We start from the raw sequence: 25,418 nt of genomic DNA, 5'->3' as shown, positions 1-25,418 counted from the left end.
TACATGGATTGCAGCAGGTAATCACCTTAAGTACACACTAGCGGAAACCAAAGCCTTATGCTCACCAGGGGACACTAGTGCCATTTTCTAACAGCGGTCCGCCACGTTCCGCACGGGATTCCCCTCGTCAATGGCATTGATCGGAACATTTAGCTGATTGGCTCGACGACAGCATCTCATTTCCGCGCAGAAACGGAATATGTCTGGGCCAGGCTCGGATGTCTAGGATGTAAGTGGGGACACGGAACGCTGAGACCTACGCAGACATGTGGCGTTAATCACCGGTTCCCATGGACCCAGGAACCGAGCATTCAGCAGCCAGTCATAACTGTTTTTAGTCTGGGTCCTGGGCCGGGGAGTGTTGTCACGAAGGTCCCTATTGCCACATAGTGACAAAAACGCAAGGCAGTTGAACCGTGACCATTGTATTGCTTGGAAAACGTATTCGATGACAGCTTAAATGAAACACGTGTATGCAAAAATATCTTGACATTTGGGTAGTAATAACATACGGTGCATGGAAGCGATTAATCCAACCGAGATGGCATCAAAGCTGGCGAAGTTGATGTTCTACAGATCTCATGCACGTCTTCAAACCGCACTGACCATCCCTCTGGCATACATTACCATGATGCGGCTAAAAGGTTTTCATATCCGAGAGGTCAGCCCATTAACAGCGCTGCGAGGAGGCGCCTCCCTCCCCGTCCAAGCCTGTTATTTAGCCTTTAAATGCCATTCTCGGGGAGTGTCATTTCAAAACACCTCAACCTTTTCACGCAGACACCAGCTAACAGTTAGCTAACACCCAGGAGGAGCGCTAACAAGGTGCGCGCCGTACACCCACACCAAAGACACAGATACACACCGCATTGCTTGTTTGATTCGGGCGCAACTCGAGGCAAGAAGCAGCTATCAAAGAAGTCATCGACTTGTGCAACTACCCGAGCAGGGAAGAGAAGTTCAAACAAGCAAAGTTGGAAAATGAACTTATTATCAACTTGTTGTAAAGTTTACATACACTTTGGCATATGCGCTTTCAAATGACAGCTATATTCCAAGAGACGACATGAGCCAGTTTGCTGAGACAAAGCATGAAGGAGATAGTGTGTGTCAAACTGCTGTGTGGATATACATGCATGTGCTATACTTTACATGGGTACAAGGAGTAATGTAGTGGTGAACTATGACCTCCAGTCACTGTTCATCATAAGGCAAATAGACACTAAAAATCTATATTATTTCCATATAAGCCTTAATTGATTGATAAGTTGTACAGGCATAGAGGATAATTCCTATGTTGAAATGCAGTAAATCATACATATAGAGGTTTGTTTCTATACTGGAGTACGATAAAACTTCTCTTTTTCATCATTCTTACCTATTTTCATCTTTCTTTCTTTCCCATTTTACTAGACCAATTATGTGTTTTTTTGTGCTGTAAGTGGAGGACAATTTGCCTTGTGTATGAAACATGTTATATAACTACATTTTGCCTTTGCCTTTAAATATGCTTTCTTTTCCTTAAAAGACATCATCCTCATATAACTTATAGCAGTTTGATGCTACTGATGTATACTGTGAATTTAGATCATAAAGATTCATGTCGGCCTAAAAAGATGGATAAATAAAAAAGGTATGTACACTGAGTTTATGTGGGTTTCCCCTCCATTACATCCATGGGCATAAACTCGTACAGATGGTGTAACTATGTCGTAATAAAAGACAAATTCTGACAGTCAGCTCTGGATTAGCTCTACCTGCATCATAGCTCCTTTTTTATTCTACTGCAACAACACACTGCAACAACTGCCATTTCTGCAGCTATATGTCTATAAGTGAATATGCACGATAAAGAAAAGGGTTTATAGTGCTTCAGATTACAATAAAACATTTAATATCAGAACAAAATGTCCTTGTCATCATGAAAGAAAAAGCTTTAAACTTTTGCAACTACACTTCTCTCTGTCAATCATAATGAATAAGTACAATATGGCACGGGAAAAGTTCCATGGCAACAGTGCAATCCCATTTGCCTCCCTGTCATTTTCTCACTGAGGCATGTTAATAGCACTCTGTGGAAGTCTGGACACCGTGTTAAGGAAGGTCACTCTGCCTCATTTCCTGTCCTGATGACTGGGCATAAAGAGAGGATGAGTCTGCAGGCTGCGAAATTACAGTAATAGGTGAGGGGAAAACGGGGTCAAGTCCTAGGAAGATGGCCCCTCTTAGAGACCATTAGGCGAGACTACGGTGTCTGGGGACACACAGAGGTTGGTGTGGTCTTGTGTGTGTGTGTGTGTGTGTGTGTGTGTGTGCGTTCTTCTACTTCAGTCCTCATAACGATCACATGTCCTCACAACGATAGAGAGATGAGGAAAATCCTCCAAAGTGAGGACATTCATTCATTGTCATTCCTCTCTTCTTCTAAGTGGCTAGGTTAGGACTAGGACTTGGTTTGGGTTAAGGTCAGAATTAGGATTAAGTTTAGGTTAGGGTTAATGTTCCGGTTAGTTTAGGGTTAGGATTTGGTTGTAGGGTTAAAGCACAATTCCAGTATGTTTTTGCTGATTTTTTACATTTTCCATGTCTTTAATGTTAATTGTGGCAGTATTTACATGTGTGTGCCACAATTAAAGATATTTTAAATCATTTTTGCCATACCTCTTGGGTTCATTCACTCCCATTCAATTCCAAACAGCATAGAAAACAACTTCTAATTTGGTCAGTAAAGGTAATCCATGTTACCTTACCTTTATATATTAATATTAATGTGCACATTCGGGAATCCAATCCAGGGTTCAGGTTGAGGTTAGGACTTAGGGAATGAATGTCCTCACTAGTAATGCACATGTATGTCTGTAGGCCTGTGTGCTTGTTTATATGCGTGTGTGTGTCTATGTTTGTGTGTGTGTGTGTGTCTGCAGTTATTTTCACTGTCACCTGCACTGCACAAATCACATCCTGTGAACTCCAGCTTTCCTTAGCGCTGGCCCACTATGACTCTGCCTTCCTGCCTTCCTGCCTTGCTGCCTTGCTGCCTCTCACCTCCGGCCTCCCCTCCCACTCCTCCCACACCTCTTCCCCGGTCTTGGGTAAAAAGTTTGACTCAGGCACCCGGCCAAACAGCCGCGCGCGCAGACAGCGCCGGTCCGCGGGCCTTAATTTTCGCCCCCAGCGTGACGACCCCGCGCCCACCGGCACTTTTCAATTAGACGGAGCGGAAGCCGGACTCTGGGCTGCCGCGCTAATGACCTTCGCGTCCAAAAAAAAAAAAAAAAAAAAAAAAAAACCCGGGCCGCCACCAAGTTCGCTCGCTTCCATCTTTCCTTCCCCCTCGCCTCACCTTTTTCTTCCTCTCTTTTTTTTTTTTCTCTCTCTCTCAGCGAGACAGCGGCTCTGCCAATTCGCCACCCCTCTCACCCTCAAGGGCAAAAGGTAGGATGGGGATGAGGGAGGGAAGGGAAGCAGAGAAAGAAAAGAAAAAGAGAAAAAAAAACAAAAAAACGTCAGGAACTCATTTCATTTTGAGCTGGTAGGCAGGCAGGGAGCTCTGTATCTCTGCCACCTGCTAGCAGCCGATTCAGCCGTCGGCCATGCCGCTCTAAGTAGGACGGTGAGGGGATGTGCGGAGGTAAAGCTGACACTGTCACAGTATCGCACGCTTTACTGAAGCAGACAGGGGATGGAATTACCTCTGACTATTGATGGGCTGAACGAGAGTGCGCACACACACACACACACACACACACACACACACACACGGCTGGTTCTGAATGACAGCCTCCCAACGCTACAGGGAAGATCAATGCATAGGGGCCTGACAATCAATGTGATGGCACTATACCTCCAGGTTAATAGCAGCCGTCTCCAGTGTCGTTTTGCGCTTCGCCTTGCCGTTGCCATGGTGATTAATTCCTACGATTTAAACAACTGCAGCCATCCCCCCCCCCACCCGGGAACCGATGCCCGTTCCTATTGTTTCAGAAGGAAGAGGAAGCCTGGTACCTGGGTGCTTTGACTGCTGGGAGTGGATGGGAGCGTCTGATTTCTGATCAATACCTGGGTTCAGCGAGATAAGGCATCTGCAGCTACAGATATCCATTTGCTATTTTTATCAGAAAATAGAGGAAAACATGGCAATAACAATCACAGGTTTGCAGAAATGTGGACTTTACGATTTCACTCTATTGACTTGCTGCCATCTGCAATAACTCATAATCAAAGTCGAGTCTTAATTCTCCAGCAGCAAAACCATTCTGTTCCATTTACCTCTGTGTCTAGGCCCATTTATAGCAGCACGGGCTGTATAATGGATACACGGCAAGCAGAGGAGAAGGCCTGATTTGGTTAGGGAGTTCCTCTGTTGTCTTTTAAGAGGTAAAATGCCTCAGAGCTTTGTCGGTAATCGCTCTATTTGCTCCGAGGAAGAATGTATGGTTTACATCAGTGGGAATTGCGTACAACTCGATGTAGAGTGTGTGCGTGAGTGTGCCTGTGGGTGTGTGTATGTGTCTGTGCTGTATGTGCGCCCCGGCATATCCTCAACTCCATATGTCTGGCCTTCATGATTCAGTAATTTACCAGGTGTAGATACACTCCACATCTAGCTGTCAGTCAGGCCCCGGCGGCTGTGTGTTTCCTGACCTTGCCGGGCCCATCACAGCATCTGTCCTCTAACCACGACTGTCACATCTCACCGGCCGGGCAATACGTCTGAGCCCGGTCTAAAATAACATATAGAAGAAGATAGACGGTGGAAACACCCGCTGTCTGTCTGTAGCCTGAAGAAATTTGCTGTCCGCGCTGTCAAAAATACGATATTCCATGCCACACTGCCGAGGGAAGGTAGAGTACGAGACAATTTGCTCAAAGGTGTTATTATTTGATATCGTCTCTATGACACCTTATTGAAATTGTTGTATTTTCGTCCCTTTAGGGTTAAAAAAAAAAAAAAAACGCTTTTTCAAGACAGACCTGGTCAACTAAATTGCATCGGGACTAATATAAACATTGCAGATGAACAACATAAAAATGTCCAAAAGCTCAAATACAATGAAAATCACATAGGAGGTAGGCACAAAGTCAGAAAGTACTACATGAGGCATAAGGCAGTAATCCAATAGCAGACCAACAGGCTCAGGTGTCAAGCCTAAATTGCCCTTGGCTACACAAAGTATAGACACCTCACTATTGAACCTACCACAAGATCCTTCATGATCATTTTCAACTTCCAGGAGACACCTGATCTTTCCATTTCCATTTCCATTCCATAAATCGTTTTACTGAGTCTTTTTTCAAGCAAGCACTTTTGCCTAATTAAGTAGGTAGGTTTTATATGTTGACATTTGAATTCAGCACAGGTAATCCTCATGTTGGGTAAACACGCATGAGTAAGATAATATGTCAGAATGTCTGCAATACTGATAGCACCGTCGCTCTGCTATTTGCTTTCAAAGTAAATTTTGTGGTTATCTGACAAATTGAGGTAAACTGTGGAGCAGGAGGGCTTCGTTCTGCCGTGTCAATCACCTGCAGGCTCATTGCCACTGGCTGGGTGAGCAGTGGAGGGAGGGGAGAGGGGGGCTAAGCGCATTTGTCTTCATGTTTTCCTTCAAACTTAGCTACCATGGCTTTAAGTTCGCACCTTAGGGATGCACAGCAAAGCGTATCTTGTGCATCCACCACTGGACTCTCTAGACTCCAGTCATTTACACCCAAAACGGAGGTTCAGAACAGCAGTACGTGCAAAAAGAGAAGGCTCACCAAGCTTTGTTAGTGGTATTTTCTCTTTTTCACTTCTCAGGTGCTGCATTTTGCCTCAGTGAGGCAGTATTGTGTTGCTGCTCCACTGAATACGGACCAAAATAGTCTGACTGTATCCGGTATTTAAATAACATCAGAGTTCTGGCAGTTTATAAAAAAAAATGAAGACCTGTCACAGAATATTTAAGAACATAATGCGGTGTCGGTGACAGGCACGGGTTAATGAGGGCACAGCTAACGAGAGTCAGCCCGAAGACAGAAAAGAAAAGTAACTGACACTCTCTTCCTGCGAGACGAGCCGAGTCAAACATCTAAGACGCTGCCGAGCTCCGGCTGTGATAACTCGCTGCTTTACCGAGCCCCCCGCCCCTCCTTTACCCTAACTTTTCCACTTTGCTCATTTGACTCCCACTCCGCGGGAAGAGACGGGCGCCGGTGCCCTTGAAGTTTTTCGTCGGCTAGAAACTTTTTTCCCGTCAGTGCCCCCGCAGTTGCAGTTTGTGATCTCAAAAGTCTACGTCGGAGAAGCCTATGGAATAAATAAGGCAGACCGAGAGACAACCCCGGCCCGACTCTGGAGCGTGTTTAGGTTGGGGAGGGATGGGAGAGAAGGAGGGATGACACAGGAAGAGAGAGAGAGAGAGAGAGAGAGAGAGTGAGTGAGGGGCAAGCCCTATTGATCTGGAGGCTTAATTAACCATCAGCTGCCTCTGACACAGCCTCTGATCTTGTATGATCAGTGGCAGAGTGGCACCGCTCCGGGGGGGGAGATGGGCGAGGGAGAAATGGGAGAACGGGTGGAGGAAGAAGAGAAAGGGAGAAAGCGCAGATCATCGACGGATTGCAAATTCACTCCACCAGAGCGGATGGAGGGCGGAAGGGCGAGGGGGCGGGAGGTGAAAGAGGAGAAAGAGTCGGAGAACAGGAGAGAGGAGGAGATGGCTGGTGTGACACTCCATCAGAATGGAGAAAAACAGCGAAAGGGAGAGAGTAAAGAGAGGCAGGAAAGGAATGAAAAAGAGAGTCGGGGAAAGAAGGGAGGAGTGGGGATGATGAAACAAGAGTGGTGGAACAGTAAAGCAAAGCGAAAGGAAAATGACAGAGAGGGGAGGCGTGCGAAGAAGAGGCGGAGGAGGGAGGAAGGAGAGGAAAGGGCATCGAAGGGGGAGAGGTCCAATACATGGGATGGGAACATAAGAGGATAAAACGACTGAATCAAAAGTCTGAAAGTGTGTGTTAGAAAAGAGGGTGTGAATGTAGAAGTTCCTGTGTTGCATCATCCTCCCCAACACTGCCCTACACTGACAGTCACCCTCAGCTTGTGTGTGTGTGTGTGTGTGTGTGTGTGTGTGTATGCATGCATGACCGGTCGATGTTGAGATGACAGCAGCGACCGGTCGAGGATTGAATTTCCGATTCCAATACACCTGCAGAGCCGAGATCTGAGCCTGCTGGTGTCGACTGGGTGGAATGGGAATTGACCCGGGTGGAGACGTTCGGGAGCAGAGTGAAGGCTGGGAGGATTGGGAATGACATTAACCCCCCCCAGCCCCCCCACCCCCAATCCCATACCCCAGGCAGTTGATAGTGAAAGGCGGAGTACCTTTGGGATGCGGTTTTGGTTGGAGGAGGGGGTTAAGCTAAGGCGATAGAAGAAGAAGGGGATCGGGGCTGGGGTCTGGGGTCTGGGGTTTGGGGGTGGGGGTGTGGGCCTTGGGTCAACTGATCAAGTCACCCGTGCATCCCATTGCCGGAGTTAGAGGGAGGGGCGGGTGTGGGTGTCAAAGCTGTTTAGGGCAAGTCGGGTTAGGGAAGACAGCAGTTGATGGGGGAAAAATAAGACCGTGAGGTTAGCAGGTCAACCACATTTCCCATCAAGGTGAATGGGGGGGGCTGCACTGCAAAAAAATATCCATTTTAACAAGTCATTTTGTCCTACAACCTTGTTTTTTTCCACTTGTTTCCAATGCAAAGCAGCTTCTTTCAAGAATCTTGTTCAATTCAATTAATAATATCTTGATGCTATTACTGTATTTCAAGATATTTGTTCTCAAATTCTTATAACAGATGAAATTACATTGGAAAAAAGTTATCTCATCCCACTGGCAGATTTTTTCCACTTTTTTAATGAAAACATCATTTTAAGATGCAATACTACACTAAATGAGTTGTTAAGATGGACATGTTTTGCAGTGTGTGATTCAGATTGAGGTTGAAAGAAACAGCAAGGTGCTGAAAGAGAGAACCGGGCAGACTTAATTCACCTATGCGTCCGATCATGTTGGCCCGCGGCGTGGGGAAGTCGTCCAGGCCCTCGATGGCTCCGTACAGGGAGTGGGAGATCCGCCGCTCACGGTCGTCCAGCGGAGAGGCCACGGGGTGCTCCAGCACCGGAGGGCTGCCAGGGGCCTCCTGGAGAGACCGGGAGAGAGGAGGTTAGCCGAGATGTTCACAAATTCTGCCAAAGTTTCACTTGTTTCAGGATTTTCTTAGAAACAAGGCAGAATAAGGGACAACGCTCTAGTAATATCAAGAAAATTAGTTATGATTGAAAGAAATTCTGAAAATAAGTTGATTTGCATTGGACACAAATAAAGTCATCTCACCCCACTGGCTGATTTTTTCATTTATTTTAAGAAAAATAACATTTTAAGGATGCACACTAGACAAAGTAACTTGTTATGCTGGCGTATTTTTGGCAGTGTAGACATACAAACAGGAAGGTATAGAAAGACACACACACAAACACAAACATACAACAGAAGAAGAAAAGGGGTCTTAGCATTGCTCTTAATGTGATGCCATCAATACTCCAGAAACATGGAACCGGGGCTTCACCGTACATCTCGGCTTATGTCGGTATTTTCTGGCTCAGCAGTGTGAAACGGCTCCAACAGTGGCCCGAGCCGGATAAAGCTCCATGGATTTCCCATAGGCCGATAGACAGCTGTCTCTGACAATGAGCCCCAGTAAATGGACCAGTGACATTTGCCGCGCGGTCGATGTGCCGCACCGCTGGCTATTGAACCGACCGTCCACTCAATGCATGTGTCAGTCTTGACAGGGGGACACGGTTAGCGGTCTTTGGACTCGGGACTAATGGGCCCGGCTACTTTGTCCGGTCTTCGGCGGCCAGCGGTCCGTCAAATGTGGTATTTGCAGTAAGAATGCTGTCTGGGAAAGAACGTGAGGGATGGAGACAATGCAACCGCCTATCGCAAGAAAAAAACGAAACAAAACACGGTTTGGCAGCAAGCCGCGACGGATCCACGTGCAAAGAATTAGAGAGAAAAAAAGTTTGGGCCGTGACCTTATTTCCCACAATGCTTCATTGCAGCCCGTGGGCAGCCGGGGGAATGCATCGGAGAAGAACTCCCCGTGTAGGACCTATTACAGATAGCTCCCTCACAGCTAGACAGGCCTGTGCAGTTCAGCTCTGTACCTCAAGCGTGCTTTAAACCAGAGGGCCCCGGCTAATATTGATGTCTCACAACACCTTCCTGGCTCCCGGCCAAGATGAGAGGGGAGGAACAGATCAGAAAACAACACCAGCAGGAAGCAGGAGGAGAGGAGAGGAGAGGAAGGGGAGAGGAGAGGGAATAACAGGAGAGAGGAGGACTTGGGGGGGAGGGGGGTGGGGGGGTGATCCTCTATCCAAGGCCCCAGTGCATTGTGGGTGCTACCAAGTTGCACCCCCCACCCCCCCACCCCCCCCTGTGGGAGTAGCGTGCCCTGGGATAGGCACGCCGGGGTAGAGGGACTTATCGGCTGTTTAATATAAATGAGAGGTTTAATGAAGTAGGGAGCGGAGGACTTTATCGGGACAGTGCTTCGATAAGAGCAAGGGGAGAGCAGGGAGAGAGGCAGCAGTGTGTGTGTGTGTGTGTGTGTGTGTGTGTGTGTGTGTGTGTGTGTACGTGTGTGTGTTTAACGGGGGAGGGGTCAACGCAATTACAATCAGAGCCACGGCCAATGCCAGCCTTATAATAAAAACCACGTCCCTGGGTGAGTTGGACTCAATCAGGCTTCAATTGTAAAAAAAAAATAATAATAATAAAAAATGAAGATTTAAGATTTATTTTACTGGCTTCTCTCTCTCGCTCTCTCTCTCTAATCGGGTGGAGACCTGCTGAAAAGAAAAAAAAAAAAGATGGAAGGTTTCGGGGTGAGATGTAAGAAAACGTGTGGACAGAGTGGAGCGGAGCGAGAGAAGCCGAGAACCGACTGATATAAAAGACTATAGAATGTGTCATGAGGAGTGGATCTCAATAAGACATCTCTATCTCCTTCTCCATCTATCTCTCAATAACACCGGGAAGAGACATATTTTGAAGGTATACACTGGCCTTTATGGGAGATACACCACCTACAGAAACTCAAACTTCATCAACAGACCGCCAATTTTCTACTCGCACGATGGAAAGGTGATCGAAGAGCTTATTTGTCCGAGAGCGGGCGTGTTCTTTTAAGTCTTTCAGTGTCTGCGGTGTGATTCCTTTAGTCCTCTCTTACCGCCGGTTCTCATCGCCTCATCATCTGTTTAATCTGTCTTAATCTAGTCATTTTCACAGTGGATTATCCTGTTGACTGAGGGAGAGGGGATGTGATTCACACCGAGCCCAGTCGAGATCCACTGCTGCTGTGTGTGTGTGTGTATGCTTTATTTGTCTACATGTTTGTGGAAATGTAGTGCGGTAGTGTCTGTGTGCATAAATGTATTTGCGTGTGTGTGTGTGTGTGTGTGTGTGTGTGTGTGTGTGCGCTCATGCACAAATGCGTTTTCTGCCTGTCCATCAGCGTCTCCCTGACCTTGAGCGCTCAGTGAGGGAGAAGCAGCGGCGTGTTGACAGGGCTGGTCTTAAGCTGTCAGCCAAGGCTAATAATGTCTAGTCCATGGCCATTTCCTGGCCTTCTATCCCGGACTCAGCCTGTTGCCGCGGCCCTAATCCAGTCAACCTCCACCATAACGCTGTAATTACACTCCTTAAGCTGCTGCATCCTGCCCCGGGCACAACCCACCTCTCCTTTCCCCCGGTTTCATCAACTTCTCACATCCACCTAGAGTCTCATCTTACGCCAGCGGGTTCCCAAAGTGGGGTCCGGGGTACCTCGAGGGGTCCTTGAGGAGGTTACAGGGGGGTCCCAAGCAAAAATGAGGAATAGTTACATTTCATAGCTAGTAGAATGTGTAAGAATGACTCATCTGCTCAGGTTTCACTCGCACTATTGTTGTCTCTCCATCTGCAGTATGGAAGGACAATAACAATTCTCTCAGACTGGGAAAACATGGGACAAAATCTTTATCAAGTGGCGGTCTGTATGACTAACTGACTTGCTATGGATAGTGGATCGGAACACTTTTGAAAAATGGCGATGTGCATGAGTGGCATGTGTCCGTTTTTTTTTTTTCATCACAAATCAAAGTAATGACATGGATTTCAGAATCTTGTTTAAAAATCACTTTTACTCAGATTTAAATGAGCTAATATTTAATTTTACCTAAGTAGATTTTTACACACGCAATTACACTTCTACTCAAGTAAAAATTCAGCAAAGTAACAGCACTTCTACTTGAGTACTTTCTCCTCTGTACGGAGCAGAAAATCGTCTACTGCTGATATAAGCCAAGTTCAAGGTCAGTAAGTTAGTATTGCACAACTGATCACCACACTGCACCATGTTGTGAAGTGAAGAAAATGCATGCGTGTGTATGTGTGTATGTATGTATGCGTGCAAACGTGTGCGAGTTGCTTAACAGCACTTGGGTTTTCCGACACTACAGCGCACACTCCACCTCAGCAGTCCTCCACTGCGCCCGAGCAGCCCACTCAACCACCAGATTCAATATATTATTCTCTCAATTGGTCCTATTGAGTTTCCCCTGCCGCTCCTAAATGAGTTAGTCCTCAGAGAGCCGGCTGGGAATGAGGGCCCGCCAGCGCTGGAATTGCATTTCTGCAGCTCCGCGATCCGCTTTCCTCGATTTAGTCGCCGGTTCATTACGGACTGCGTTTCCCAGAGTGCACCGCTCCGTCCCCCGTTCCGTGAATCACTCTTGGACACTCCATGACATCAGGGGAGCTGCGGTCCCTTTGTGTCGCGATCTAACGGGACTTCAATCACTCCCCATTAAGGCGTGCGGCGGGGAGGGTCGACACAAATCTCCCTCCCCTCCCCTCTCTCTTGCCTCTGTTATGGGGCAGCGTCTAAATGCTTTAAGGTCTCGCCGTCTCTCTCCCAGCAGTGGTCAGCTCAATACTAATAAAACCATAATTTACTAGGCCGGGGCTCTGATTGATAGCTCTCTCAAGGCCCTATCGATCAGCCCTCCTCTCATCCGAGGGAGCGTCTTTTGTTCGGGGCCAGCCACTTCCTTCCCCCTTGTCTCTTTGCATAAAAGTTCCCTCACCGAATTACAGCGGCGCTATTGGCATGAATTACAACAGGGCCATTGGCATGCCGAGGAGACGCGTCGGGTCCTCTTATGCAAGCCGTTAGAACTCCTCTCCGTTGCCGAGTTAACTTAGCTGCCATGTACGCAGTCTCCTATGATGCAACGATGCTAAAGTGTTGGCACGGGAAGACAGGCTCCACCGCTTTGATCTTTCTCCTGCACCCCCCTGCTGCTCCTCATCAATAATACAATGGTATTTCTGCTGGGCCGTTACCTGACCATGACTCCCAGTGATGTAGTGGTAAAATATGAAAGGTGGGTAAAGTTATTTTTCCATTAAAAAACCCTATCCTCATATAACTTGCACCGTCTTGCTACTTATAATGTATACTATGAACTCATGTGATATATATTGTGTGATGTCAGCCTAAAAAGCTGGGTAAACTGAGTCTATATGGGTTTATCCTTCACTGCATACCCCATAACGCCTGTCTTCCCTATGGACCGTGTTGTTCTGAATCTGTCAGTCAGCCTCCTTCAAAGTTCATTAGGCCTCTTGTATATAAAAACCTCAGCAGTGCGGCAAAAGAAGTGGATGCATGTATCACTAATGGCTCATTTGTCTGCTGACGTCTTTAAATGTACCGCTGTGTCACTGGCTTCAGAAAATGAGAAAACAGGGAACCAAAAACACTTTTCTCAGGTGACTGAAAGCAACGGGGCCTCATTGCGGCGGCTTCTCGTCCCACATGGTATTTACATAATTGGGGTTGGTGGACTGGAAAGTCTTTCAAGTGGTCAAGAGAGGGGAAACGCTTTACATAAAAGTTTTACATTATGTCCCGAGGCGGTCCTGACAGAGCTCTGCTGAGACAAGCGGAAAAAAGAAAGTGAAAGTTAGAAATATCTTTATTTCGATAAATGGAATCAAACAATTGGGGAGGGGATAGCTGGTGAAGCGGAGGACTGAAGTGATAGCGCTGCCGTCCTTAGGCAGAAGCTCCGTCTCATGAATTATCATGAGGACTCTATAGCGGAGCACCGCAATGTAAAAATAGTACACTGTGAAATTCAACTCTATCTGTAGATGTGTGGAAAAAAAGAGAAGAGTATCTTCGCTGGCAAACACAGGAGGGGAAGATGTGAAAAAGTTTTGTGTGGTAAAGCGTTCCTGGTGGAAGGAGGTTTTCGCTGCTCTGATCAATGCGGTGCTTCACTGGCAGAATGCGGTGGCATTGTCAATGAGGACAAAAACAAAAAACAAAAGACAGCCTGTCTGTCAAAAAATAGTTGTCGGCTGCAGGAGATCTCCGGCATAAATAATATCACAATGCACAGCCACGCGTGTGTGTAGGCCTACATTGTGTGATGAATTTCAAATCAGAGAAATGAAACCCGGGCACCAGGATTTTTATCGCGAGTCTGTCTGCTTTTAGATGCGGGTGTGATAAATATCTTGGTAATGTCATGAACTACCAAGCGGCTGTTGCAACAGACAGAAACAAACATCCCCGGTGAGTGAAAGTTCATAAACAGGGTAAGAGAGAGAGAGCGGGTGAGGAAGAGAACGGGAGAAAGATCAGCTTTTTGCAGGCAATGCACACATACACAACACACACGCCATCCATCTGCAATAGCGGTCAGATATGAACTCCTAACTCCGCTCTTTATTGAGAAGTGTATCGTTACTAAAACAAAGTAAAAGATGTATTATTGTGAAAATGTCATCATAAATCTCCACATCTTTGCTGCGGTTTTAATCCCATATATATTACATACTATATACATATTATATACATACATATACATATTCAACCCATATCCTCCTTCATATTCAAATTAATTTTGATGATGGGAGAACTTACACTGTATGGACTCGTGATACAGTGATGTATATATAACGATAAATATACACTACCAGTCAAATGTTTGGACACACCTGATTGAATCTGTTTTTCATTATCTTGAAGTCATTTTGATCTAAATGCTTATGCTTAAATTCTTGAAATGAGTTTCTTAGCCAAATATAAATAGTGAAGTCGATGCCTATGTATGAATTTCTTTCCAAAGCCTTTGCCTTTCCATCAAGGCAAAGGGCGGCTAGTTTAAAGAATCTAAAATAACTTTTTTGGTCGCTGTATAATTCCATTTGTGTTATTTCATAGTTTTTCAAGATGCTATGAGCTATCTTTGCTAATGGTTCAGTTGCTAACGTTAGCTTGCAAGCCAGGTAGCCTAACATAACTGTATTCTCCATAGAAGAGATTAAGACAGTTGATGAAATCACATTCAAATAAAACTGATAATTAATTAGGTCTATATGTCATCACCATAGGACTGTACACAATCTTATTTCTTCTCCAGTCTATCCAGCACAACTCTACCACATATTGTTACTATTGTACGACACTTTACTCAACACTGCCATTTCACACCAAACTACTCTCAAGCTAGTGGAAAATTACTCTTACAGGTTCCTCCATCATATGCAATATAATGTATATACACTTCAAAGTTCACCCCTACTTCACATGCACTTCTGTCAGCTCTGTCTCTATGCCTCTAATTTTCACAAAGACACATTGCACTGTTCTGATTACTGAACTGACGTGTAAATTATCAAAAAGGACTAAAACGGAAGCACAAAGTGGAAAACGGATAAAACGGCGACTTTGAACGCATCACTTTAACAGATCTGCATGTGATTCAGATGTGGCACCCTGGCTTTGTCACACAGGCTGGAGGATCAGGCTCTGAAGTAAAATGTGGAGGAACAAGAACATTCAGGAAGAGTGGCGAAAAAAAAAAAAAAAATTAATGGAATTGAAATGACTTTTCAGAAATTTAATTGCTTGAACACATGTGACGATACATTAATAGAACTCAGATATAGCTGGAGAAATTACAAAGTCTCTGAAGCAGTGATGAAATTATAATGCTTCAAACAAATTGCCAGTGACCAATCATATCGCTTGACTATCTGGGTCAGAATGATGCTTTTTCAAACGGGGGCTATCAGTGGAAACAGAACAGAGGAAAAATTAATTGTTCTGGCAAAGTGTATGTCAGTATATACATTTGCATGTGTATGTGTGTGTGTGTGTGTGTGTGTGTATGTGCATTCCTATTCTCCTGACATTTTTTTTTACAGTTTGATGATGAATTTTAGGTGTTTTTCACTGAAACTGCATATTTAAAATGTGAGAATATCGTGAAATAAACCTGCTCAGTAGTAAATCAGTGTTCTTCTGCCCATCTGCATACACTAGGAACAGACTGTGATCACATATCAAATGCATTGCAAAGTACTGGTCCCGGTTTTTCAGCCTCGACAAGGGCAAGAGGGTCCACACTAACCAGAATTTGAATGCAGGCTCAAGTAGACCTGCCTGGTTTGTGTTGCATTACAAATAGCCTCCATACATTGGGCCGCACTGCTTTCTAAGACTCGAGCACATCCTTAATCATGCTCAAGTGTTGTTTTGGTATTCCAAGGCCGGCATACCTTTAACAAACATTCTCATTTTAGCCCAAGGCCAAGGCCACTCATTGCCGCTGCTTAATGGCAGTGGAAACAGGCCAAGCACTCCAGCTCAGACGCAGGTTTAATGATTGGGTAATCGGGGATATGGACAAAACAACCAGCTTATTGAAACACTTGTCTTTCACACTGAGAGTGTCTGTCTGCACGGTACTGTCCTCAAGTCCTGCTGAAAGAAGTGGGGCTTCTGGCAGACTGCGGGCAATGTATGTGTGTGTGTGTGTGTGTGTGTGTGTGGGCAATGCATGTGCATGTTCACAAACATGAAATACATGCCAGTTCAGAGAAAAGATATGACTGGTATATCTTCACCGGTTTTCAAATAACCAAACAACCGAGAAACAGAGTGCTGCCCTATTCTAACAAAGGTGGTTGCACTCTAGCCCGCAGCACCGAGCGATGATGAAACCAACGCAATTTCCATGGAGTGGGGCGGCCTGGATACAAGTCCCCCCTCTCAGACAGCATTAGGCTGCGCTGCCGGGCTCCTCTCCCCTCCAGACAGTGATGGATCTGATTCATTTCAATGGTGGCCTCCAGTGCTCACTCCCATTCGGCTGGGTGACAGTGGCAAACTGGCGCCGGCCGCTGACATATCTGCCCGGCCGACAGGGTGGAGATGGGGGGGTTGAGTCGGGGGTTGGGGTGTGGGGAGGGGGGAGGGGGGTCAGCTGCCGGGAGGCTAAGCTGGCATTTAACTTCTGCTTGTCTTGTTCAAGGTTTGCTTTTAATTCTCCATTTTGCAGTGTATTTTCAGTACTGAGCATGATCATATATTACATTGAGTCTTATATGAAGTCTTCTATCATTTTCAGAAAATCTGCCAAAAGGGTGATTTCACTTATTTCCAATGCAATGCAATGGAGTAATCTGCCTGGTGTGACGATATTAACATTAACATTTGTTTAAAAAAAATATCTGTAATTGCTAAAAAAAAGTGAAACTATTGGAAAGTAGAATTATCTCACCCCGTTGACTGAATTTTTCATCTGTTTAAAAAAAAATATATATGATTAATATGAGACCAAATGGCTTGTTAAGATTTACAAATGTACATTTTTGACTCATTTACAGGGAAATATATATATATATTATTAGATTTTGACATTTACATTAAACTTACATTTACAAATTATCCAGCAGTTACATTACATTATTAGTTGATACATGTGTGTAACCTCTAACCGCTTGTCCTGCCTTTTACTGTGAGTGTTTCTGAAGGCCTGTCTGTCTATAACCCTAGCTGTCTGTCTGTAGCTAGTCTCTGTCTGTCTACCTGCATGCCTGCCGGTTAGGGATTAAAGAGGAGAGGAGAGTGACTGGACCGAACTGATAGCACTGACTGACCTTGGGGCTGAGCTCTCCCAGGAGGGACATGTGTCCTCTCCCCAAGTCTGAGAGGGGGGGAAGAGGGGGGAGGAGGTGGAGGGGGGACAGTGTGTGAATTTGGAGGGATAAAGGCAGAAGGAAAGGAGGGAGTAAGACGGGAGAATTGGGGATGGGGGAATTCATGGTCGGAGAGCAAAAACAGGGAGACGCTTTTATCTAAAGTAGCTTTCAAAACCTAGGCATTTTAAAGGTCTATGTGTAGCACTTTTCTCAAAATTATGACCACATTTCCCATAAACCTCACTGCATCCTGTTGTAGAGAGGCTGTTTCTACTTGTCCCCCTACTTGTAGTTGTATTGACGAGCAAGAAGAAGAGCCAATAACTTGATAACAAGCCAATATGCATTCAGACAAAGATAACATAACATGAAGTTTAAAGTATGCAGTTGGAATAGAACTGGAATTGGAATAACATTGTGTACTACTTGCAAAGTAAAAATTGTTCCTATTGTGTGCCGTAAAGCAATCTTCCTTTGTGCCATAAAGCAATCCAACAAATTTCCTACCAAATCTGACTCAGTGGCAACCAATGTAAAATGCAGTATGGAGACCGCTAGAGGCTTACAGTCTTCTTGCCGATGGTCTCATTTGTTTACGATAATTACACTAATGTCTCAAAATTAATGTGGTAATGATTTATTGATGTAAAAGCTCCATCAATTACATGTGGTCCCAGTGGGAATTCAACCCCTAACCCCCCGGCTGTGTTTGTGCCACGCTCTACCTGTTAAGCTGCGGAGGACCACAAGTTGGGGGGCGCGGGAAGGAGGTGAAAAAGACTGTTAAAACGAGAGCAGAGGGCAGGGGGAGGACGATGAGTGGTGAGAAGAGGGGGAGCTGATGGAGGATAAGGGCGAGCAGGAGGGGTGAAGGGCAGAGAGGGGGGGGACAGGGGCTCAGCATGCTCCTCCAAACTGACACACAGCCACAGGACATGGGCTCCAATTAGAGTCACAGCAACACTAATCAAACCTGATCTACAACCTCTGGCTGCAGGGTGTGTGTGTGTGTGTGTCTGTGTGTGTGTCTGTGTGAGTGTCTGTGTCTGTGTGTGTGTGTGTGTGTGTGTGTGTGTGTGTGTGCCAGAGTATTCCCACATGAATCCACAATACTGAAATACAGAAAGTGTGTCACGCTGAGCTTAACATTCACATTCAGCTGATTCATGTTTGCATTCGTTTTTAAGAATATGGAAATATTGTATATAGATAGTTTTTTATTTATTTATTTATTTTTGGATTGTTTGTTTTTGTTTAATTTTTTATTGCAGGAGAGTGTGAAAAAAATACGTGCCTTGGATGAGGTCAGCATCAGAACGGACGTTTCATAAAGTTGAGTTCCCCCCGCATCTAGCAGTCCAGGCGGCTGCATTGCTTTCAATATTCCTGACTACTGCCTGATGACAAATACCCACCTAGATGCACGTATCCTCCTTTATCTGCCTATCTCGGTGTTATTTCGTGGGCCTGTCAATCACAACTCAGTGAAGTGCCTCTTAGATATCATATCAAGGCCCGCCGCGCGCGAGGAAAATCACACGCAGAATGGGGGAAATGTGAGGCGGTATCACCCATCTCGCGCGGGAAATGGGACTGTTTGAAGATTTGCATGGTGGTGGTCTACTTCATAAAGGTCTCCCTCTAGCTATCTCAAAGCTCCCCAAACCTATGGAGGACAGATTAGGGCCGGTGGCAAGGTAAAGGAAAGCAACGCTCGTTTATCATTCAAAGCAGTAAAAAGGTACCTATCCCTGTCTTTTTACCTCTCCGTCCATCCCCCACTTGTTCACAGACAAGGCTTTGAATTTGAGTGTGTACATGCATGATTGTTGAGTGTGTGTGTGTGTGTACAGTATGTGTGTGTAATCGTGCGCACATGGCGGGGGGGTAGTGCAATCCACAGTCCACCTCAGAGGCATGCTAGCTCTACATGATTAGAATAATAATAATAATATCTAGTAATAAAAAGAAACGAAGGGCGACCAATTAAAACTGACTCCTGGTTGAGATGCCAATTTATTTCTGGCACGTCAGCGTGGTTCCTCCCCGACTGGTACCTACCTCATTGTTCTTGCTCACCCGCCGGGCCACGATGAGCTGGATCATCCCCCGCTTGTTGCCCTCCACCGACATGGATGTGCGTAGCGTTTCCATGGCTTCCTGGTTGGTCTTCCCTAGCAACGACTCCCCGTTGACCGCGATGAGCTGGTCGTTGACGCGCAGACGCCCGTCCTGTGGACAAACACCGTCAGTTAGGGGAAAGTTGGAGTTGACCTATAAAAGACATGTATGTAACAATCACCTATATGAATACGGCAATACTGAATACGGAATATCCCAATCGATATTTGTGAACATAAACAACAACAATGCGACCTCTGGAGCTGCTCTACAGACAAGAGTCAGGGATCACAGGATGTTTGAATTTGTATATATATATGAGATTCATTCTGTAGTGATTTAATTAGAAAATCCCTTATTCCCAAAAAATAGTTCATATTTTCTCTATTCATTCTCTATGGAACGGCTCCAGAGTTGATATGTTAGTGACGTTGTAGTTCTCTGGTTTCTGGCTTTGGAGGAAAGTTGTTCATGTTGTTTCGAGATATTGAACTGTCCATAGTGGTATACCTCTTAAATGGGATAGAGATATATTACAGAATATTGTTTCCCCTAGGAAAAGTTTCAATAATGTGGGTAGTCACACCTCGACAACAGCATTAACAGCATTCCTGATTGAATTCGTTAGGTCCTCAAGTAACAACCGGACCTCTAACGAAACCGATCAAGGTAAAGGTCAGAGGCTGAGGTGGACGTAGTTCCTTGCCTTGCATGCTGCCCCTCCGTTCATGATGGACTTGACAAAGATGCCCAGGTCGGCGTGGTTCTCCTTGGACCGGTTGCCTTTGACGCTGACCCCCAGGCCTGCAGAGCCCGAGTCGTTAAGGGGGATCTCAAAGGTCATGAACTCTCGCGTGCCGTCGGGGGTTAGCACCAAGTCGTCTTCGTCTGGCTGCTGGAGCAATGGAAGTGAGAGAGAGAGAGAGAGAGAGAGAGATGCCTCATTGAGATTTATTATTGTTAAAAGTAATTCTGTCATTGTTCAAATCATTTACTGGTCTTTCACTGTTGGTGTGTCAATGAACCTGAACAAAATTTAGTTTGCAAACTGTGCGCGAGCCCCATTACAATGTCTTTTGTTGCAGAAATACATTCACTGTAATTTAAGCATGACTGCGTGCAGCCTCTAACTTTGACTTTAACTTTCTTCCAGGAAAAAACAAAAAAAGAGACAACAGAGAATGGGGGGGGGGGGGGGGAGAGAAAAATTGAAAGAAGAACAAGGACGGTGAATGACAAGAAAATGGAACGCAGGCAGGAGAGCAGACATAAAGGGGTGGGATGAGGGGAGAAGGAGAAGAAAGGGAACGGGTGTCGAGCGTGTCACATATCTCGGCGCTGTCACTGTCAATTGGCCATACTGTCTACCTGAGCGCCGCTAATTCGTTTCCCGCCGCCGTGAGCTCGGTGCGCGAGCGGCGGAGAACTTTGAAAACGCCAGGTAGCAATTTGATGCTCAAACAACGGCGCCTTCCTTTGAACAACACCCCCTTTGAAGGATAATTTGTGACACATGTTAAGAACCCTTCCCTCCTTTCCCCGCGCGACGCATGGGCCCTGTGTTGGAAATTACAGAAGACCTGTTTTGTTGCGGGAGTCGTACTGCAGATCCTCATGCAGAAATGGTACATCTCAGCTGCCGGAGAGGTGTGAGAGACTGTTTAGTGTCTAACACCCGACGCGATCAATTCAGCTGGAAAATAGTCCATCAAACAACCACTCCAATCTCCTTTCTAACAATTTCCACTGGTGTCCGACAAAGAGCATCTGTAAAAATAACCAAAGGAACACCATTTGTGCGCTATACTTCTTGCTTTCAAGCATACAGAGGGGGGAAAAGAGGTGTGAGGAGAAGCTAATGGTGTGGAGAAAACACCAGAGGCATCAAAGAGCTGGCGTTTGTGTTGTGTTCTTTTTTTTCTATGTTGGCTATTGGTGCGCTGTGATAAATGGGAAAACCTGGTAAAGATTTGAAAACATTTTTAAATGATTTCCGTTCAGCGGTTTCAGCGCCTACCAGAACCTTTTGAGCCGTGGCCAAGTCGAGCTGAGTAAATACGCCCAAACAAAAAAAAAAGCTTTGATCGCTGTCCACTGTTGTTCTTTCCTAACAATTTCCTAAGCAAGACAATAAGGCGGCAATGAAATGATACATTGCTACTCTCTCTGTACATTTCAAAGAGCGGCTGACTCTAAAGGCTTTTATACAATGACGGAATTGGAGATTTTTTTAACCTTTGTTTATCCAGGGAAACTTGACTGAGCATGCATGCTCTTTTCCAGCAATGCTCTGCTTCACATTCGTACGGTTTCACATCTTCTTCTTCTGCTATGGGCCACTGAGCTGCTCCACCGGTGTGTTTGGGGGTTAGGTGCCTTGCTCAAGGGCACCTCGACAGCCATCATTGAAGGAGGGGTATCTCATTCCCATTCGCTTCCCCCACCCACGTCTTTTTTTTAGTCCGGAGATTCAGGCCGGCGACCTCCCGGTCACAAGCCCGCTCTTCAGGAAGATTGAGAGCATTGCGGTAATGCTGTGATTGGCCGGCCTGCGTGCGCCGAAGCTGTGCGTAGTTATTGCCATGGCAGCCGAATCCACATGAACAATACTGGCGGCGGGAGCAATCAACCCCAGAAAACCCACTGCAAGACCTTTTTAAATAGACTCGCATCACCATGCACACACACACACACACACCCAGATGGATGGCGGCCAGGTGTGTGCCCTTCACAGCTGCTCGGATAAAGGAAGAGCGAGACAGAGGAAAGAGGGGAAAGATAGAGCATAAGGTGGGTTTTTTTTTTTTTTTCAGAGGCTGAGGAGTTATTAGGATGCAGCGGTGCGTTCAGGTGGAGGCTCTTTTCAACACCCTCTGACTGAGCCCCTATTCTCCAGACAGCCCTCTCCTCTGCCCCCTTTTCTCTCTCTCCATTCCGTCCCTCGCTTTCAAAATGGAAGTACACCTGTCCGTGCGATCGGCCAGCCGGGCTTTGTCCGTGACTGGGACCCTCAGTAAATTCAGACCGCTGGAATCCATTTAATGGCGCTGCGCTTTCAACACTCCGGCTTCGATTACAGAAATCATAGGCTCTTGTCGGGAAATGACCCTTCGCTTTCCGTCAGACAGGTGAAGGGAGCAGATAGGGGACTATTGGAAAATAATTCGGTATCCACTCCAGGTGTAAATATAATGCAACGGCAATGCTTAACTCGCCGTTCTCATCTGGAGCTTGTAAAGACATCATGGGAGGATTTGTATAGGCGATGACAGCGGTTGTGTTGGAGTAATCTTAACTCAGTGGGTTGTAATCAATTGGCCTACTATTGCCAGCGCAGGCCCATGGCAACGGAGCACAAACACACCATTTCCAAAAGCACTCGGAAGAGAACTCTTTTAGATGAATGGCCTTGTGCGTCACTGGCAGGGGTCAGTCTTTATCTCTAATGAAGACTTTTTATCAAAAAATGAAATAAATAAATGGTGGCTATGGGTTATGTCCCTGGAGAAGCTTTTAGCCCAGCAGTTTAAGACAATAATACGCTGGATGAAAAAATTACATTGGATGGACCCTGTTTGAGTACGTGCGTGTGTGTGTGCGCGCGCGTGTGAGTGTGTGCTCGTCCAAAATGATGACAGAATAACCACCCACTCAGAGCTCTGTTCCGGGAATAGCAGGCTGAGGCGGAGAATGAGAGAGCAGTGTAACATTTTCATCAGACAGGAACAAGCGCCGCTAGCCAAGAATGAGTTTGTCAGGCTGCTTGACAGGCCTAGTTGCACCGATTCAGCTCAGGCAGCGCCGGATTCAACTACCTCTGAACGGCAGGAAAAGAAAGTCGGTTCATTGTTCCAGGCTGAGTGCACCTGGGCCAGAGAGCACAAAGCTACTATGAATAGGCGAACTGATGTAAGACCACTGGTAAGGTTGCAGGCTGGAATGAACTTACAGCAGCACTAGGCAAGATCTCTATGTAAAAATGCACCCGTCTTATCAGCTGAAATCCTGAAATGGGGCTCCAGCTGGGAAGAGCGTCCCATCCATACTGAAACACTGCATTCAATCTGTTTGCCTAAAAATCTGGTGTCATGTATGGTCACTGGCGGGGAGTCAGGGAGAGAAAGGCAATTTTATTTGATGGGAGGGGTGCAGAGGGGCAGGATCATTCAAAAATCTGATGGTTTTATTGGTTAGAAATTTATATTTACACCTACTAGTGCAGCATGAAAGATAGTCTGTTTTCTAGGAAGTAAAAGTAATGGGAGTTCATTACATGGGCACTTTAAGCTGTAATATTTTTTTCTAATTATTATCACCTACTGCTAGAAGTGGCACCTAAGCTCAGCAGCTCTCCCAGTGGCTTGGGTGACTAGCCACTCGACCACCTCATCACACTGTCCTCTCTCTGTCTCTCTGATTCACCCATGCAGTCACAGTCCATTATACGCTCAAGTCCTTTATTAATTAACATTGTGATGGTGTAGCGCCCATTCATTACGCACTATTGTCCTGGTGGGGGGAGGATGGATGGCGCCGTGCGAGACACAAGCAGGTGAACGGAGGAGGGCACAGAGTGGAGAGCATTGCTCATCACTCTAGCAAAAGAGCCCCGCCTGCTAAATGGGCCTTTTTGTTTTGTTTCTACCTCGCTTAACTCGTCACCTGCTAACGAGGAAGGCGCTCTGGATGTGTGTGTGTGTGTGTTGTATTAGAAAAAAAAGAGAAACAGAGCGAGAGAAAAAGACTGAGAGGCAAGAGAGAGAAATAGAGCAAAAGAGAGAGAGAGAGAGAGAAAGCAAATGAATCACAATTACTTCTATTCACACATACCTCCGAGTTCTCCGCACATCACCGCCTAAAACAATTAACACCGCTGGAAACTTCTTTCCACACTCACCCCAATTTGGCGACATAAAGGTCATTGGAAATGAATTTAAAAGGGCTAAAAGAAATCAGCCATGGGTGTAATTGCAAAAGCGGCGCACGCATGATAAGTATTGTAACACAAATTTCTTTTGGCGGCGTTTCTCCTCGCGACGATTTCTGACAAAGGGGGCGAATATTAAATACCTCTAAGCCTAAAAACAAATCTGGCCTTTTTCAGGTACAATGGGGAGCCGAGATGCGCAGTGAGGGCCGGTATACTGTCTACACACCGCTGCTTGAAGGGTACAGTTTTTTTCAGTGTTAGTGAACTGACATTATGTGGACTTCAGTGAGCAAGCCACCAGATTTTGACTCTGTGTTGACAAACTGAGACTGATACCCTTTGGGGATTATGTAATGAGAGTGCTCGTTTGGCTCATTAGCAGAACAAAGTGTGTTTCTATGGGGGCATCTGAGGGCAGATCTATCTACGTCATAACAAATGCTTTGCGGCTACTGGCTATGAATGAAGGCACTGACTGGATCTAACTATAAGCCACCAACAACAGGCATGTGGGGTTGACTTGCAACTAAATGTTTCTGTATTTAATAAGCGACTACGTCTACTCCGGACCATATAAAATAAAAGAAAGGCAAATTTTTAGGTGTATCTGGCAGCTGGGGATGTGCACAAAGGCGTCACGGTGGAACCTATGTATAGACGCACATCATGAAGCAGATGCCTCTCGTTTCAAGCTAATGGTGGATAAAAAGCGCTTCGCTATGTCCAACTGCACACACACACTTCAACCCATTATGTGTTTTGGAGACAGACGCCGAATCCCCTTCGGGAGAGTAACTGTGTCGCCATAAGTGGCCTTTAACTACCTTGTTTATCAGCATAGCACAATGCTGCGGTGCACCCTCCCGTTCTCTGCACTGACAGCAAGCATAATTATGGGAACAGCTGCTGAAAAGTGCTAAACGAAAACAGGTGGCGTCGGCGAGACATGCTCGGAAATCGTTAGCGGGGCTGGCATTGTCTTCAACCACGCTTGGCAGCATTAGCTTTAATTACGATAGAGCATGTTTCTGAACTCTGCACCCTGATCGGAAAAGCCTTACTATAGGAGCCAAATTAACAATGCGGGAGGAACTCATCAGCACTCTTGAAATAGAAAGTGTCAATGAGAAACGAGAGCGAGGTGAAAAGTGTGTGCTAAACTTCAGGGAGAGGGAGTGTGTGAATTTTGTGCAGCTTTGGGGAGACAACTTGGTTGAAGTGTCCCAGTAAAGAGAAAGCTTGGATGGAGATGTTTGGTGCCATGGTAACACACTGGAGCC

The 25,418-nt window shown here is 45.9% G+C and overlaps 1 protein-coding gene across 1 annotated transcript in view; it reads right to left on the bottom strand.

Annotated features, from left to right (window-relative positions):
• LOC139657746 (partitioning defective 3 homolog) overlaps positions 1-25,418 on the bottom strand; it is a gene marked incomplete at its 3' end in the record, with an annotated part of 222,588 nt that overhangs the window by 6,061 nt on the left and 191,109 nt on the right. Inside the window, exons 13-15 of the mRNA XM_071535696.1 lie at positions 19,915-20,100; positions 19,149-19,319; positions 8,028-8,175 (exon numbers count right to left, since the gene is read on the bottom strand). Of these exons, the coding sequence (XP_071391797.1) occupies positions 8,028-8,175; positions 19,149-19,319; positions 19,915-20,100 (505 nt within the window). The remainder of the gene's footprint in view (positions 1-8,027; positions 8,176-19,148; positions 19,320-19,914; positions 20,101-25,418) is intronic.

Source organism: Centroberyx affinis, unplaced genomic scaffold, assembly GCF_046629955.1.
Source record: "Centroberyx affinis isolate AG114_WGS23_722 - 3 ecotype Tasmania unplaced genomic scaffold, CSIRO-AGI_Caff_v1 ptg002748l_1, whole genome shotgun sequence".
NCBI classification, from domain to species: domain Eukaryota; kingdom Metazoa; phylum Chordata; class Actinopteri; order Beryciformes; family Berycidae; genus Centroberyx; species Centroberyx affinis.
Note: the sequence above shows the minus strand (reverse complement) of the source record. Positions and strands in the feature narration are given on the sequence as shown.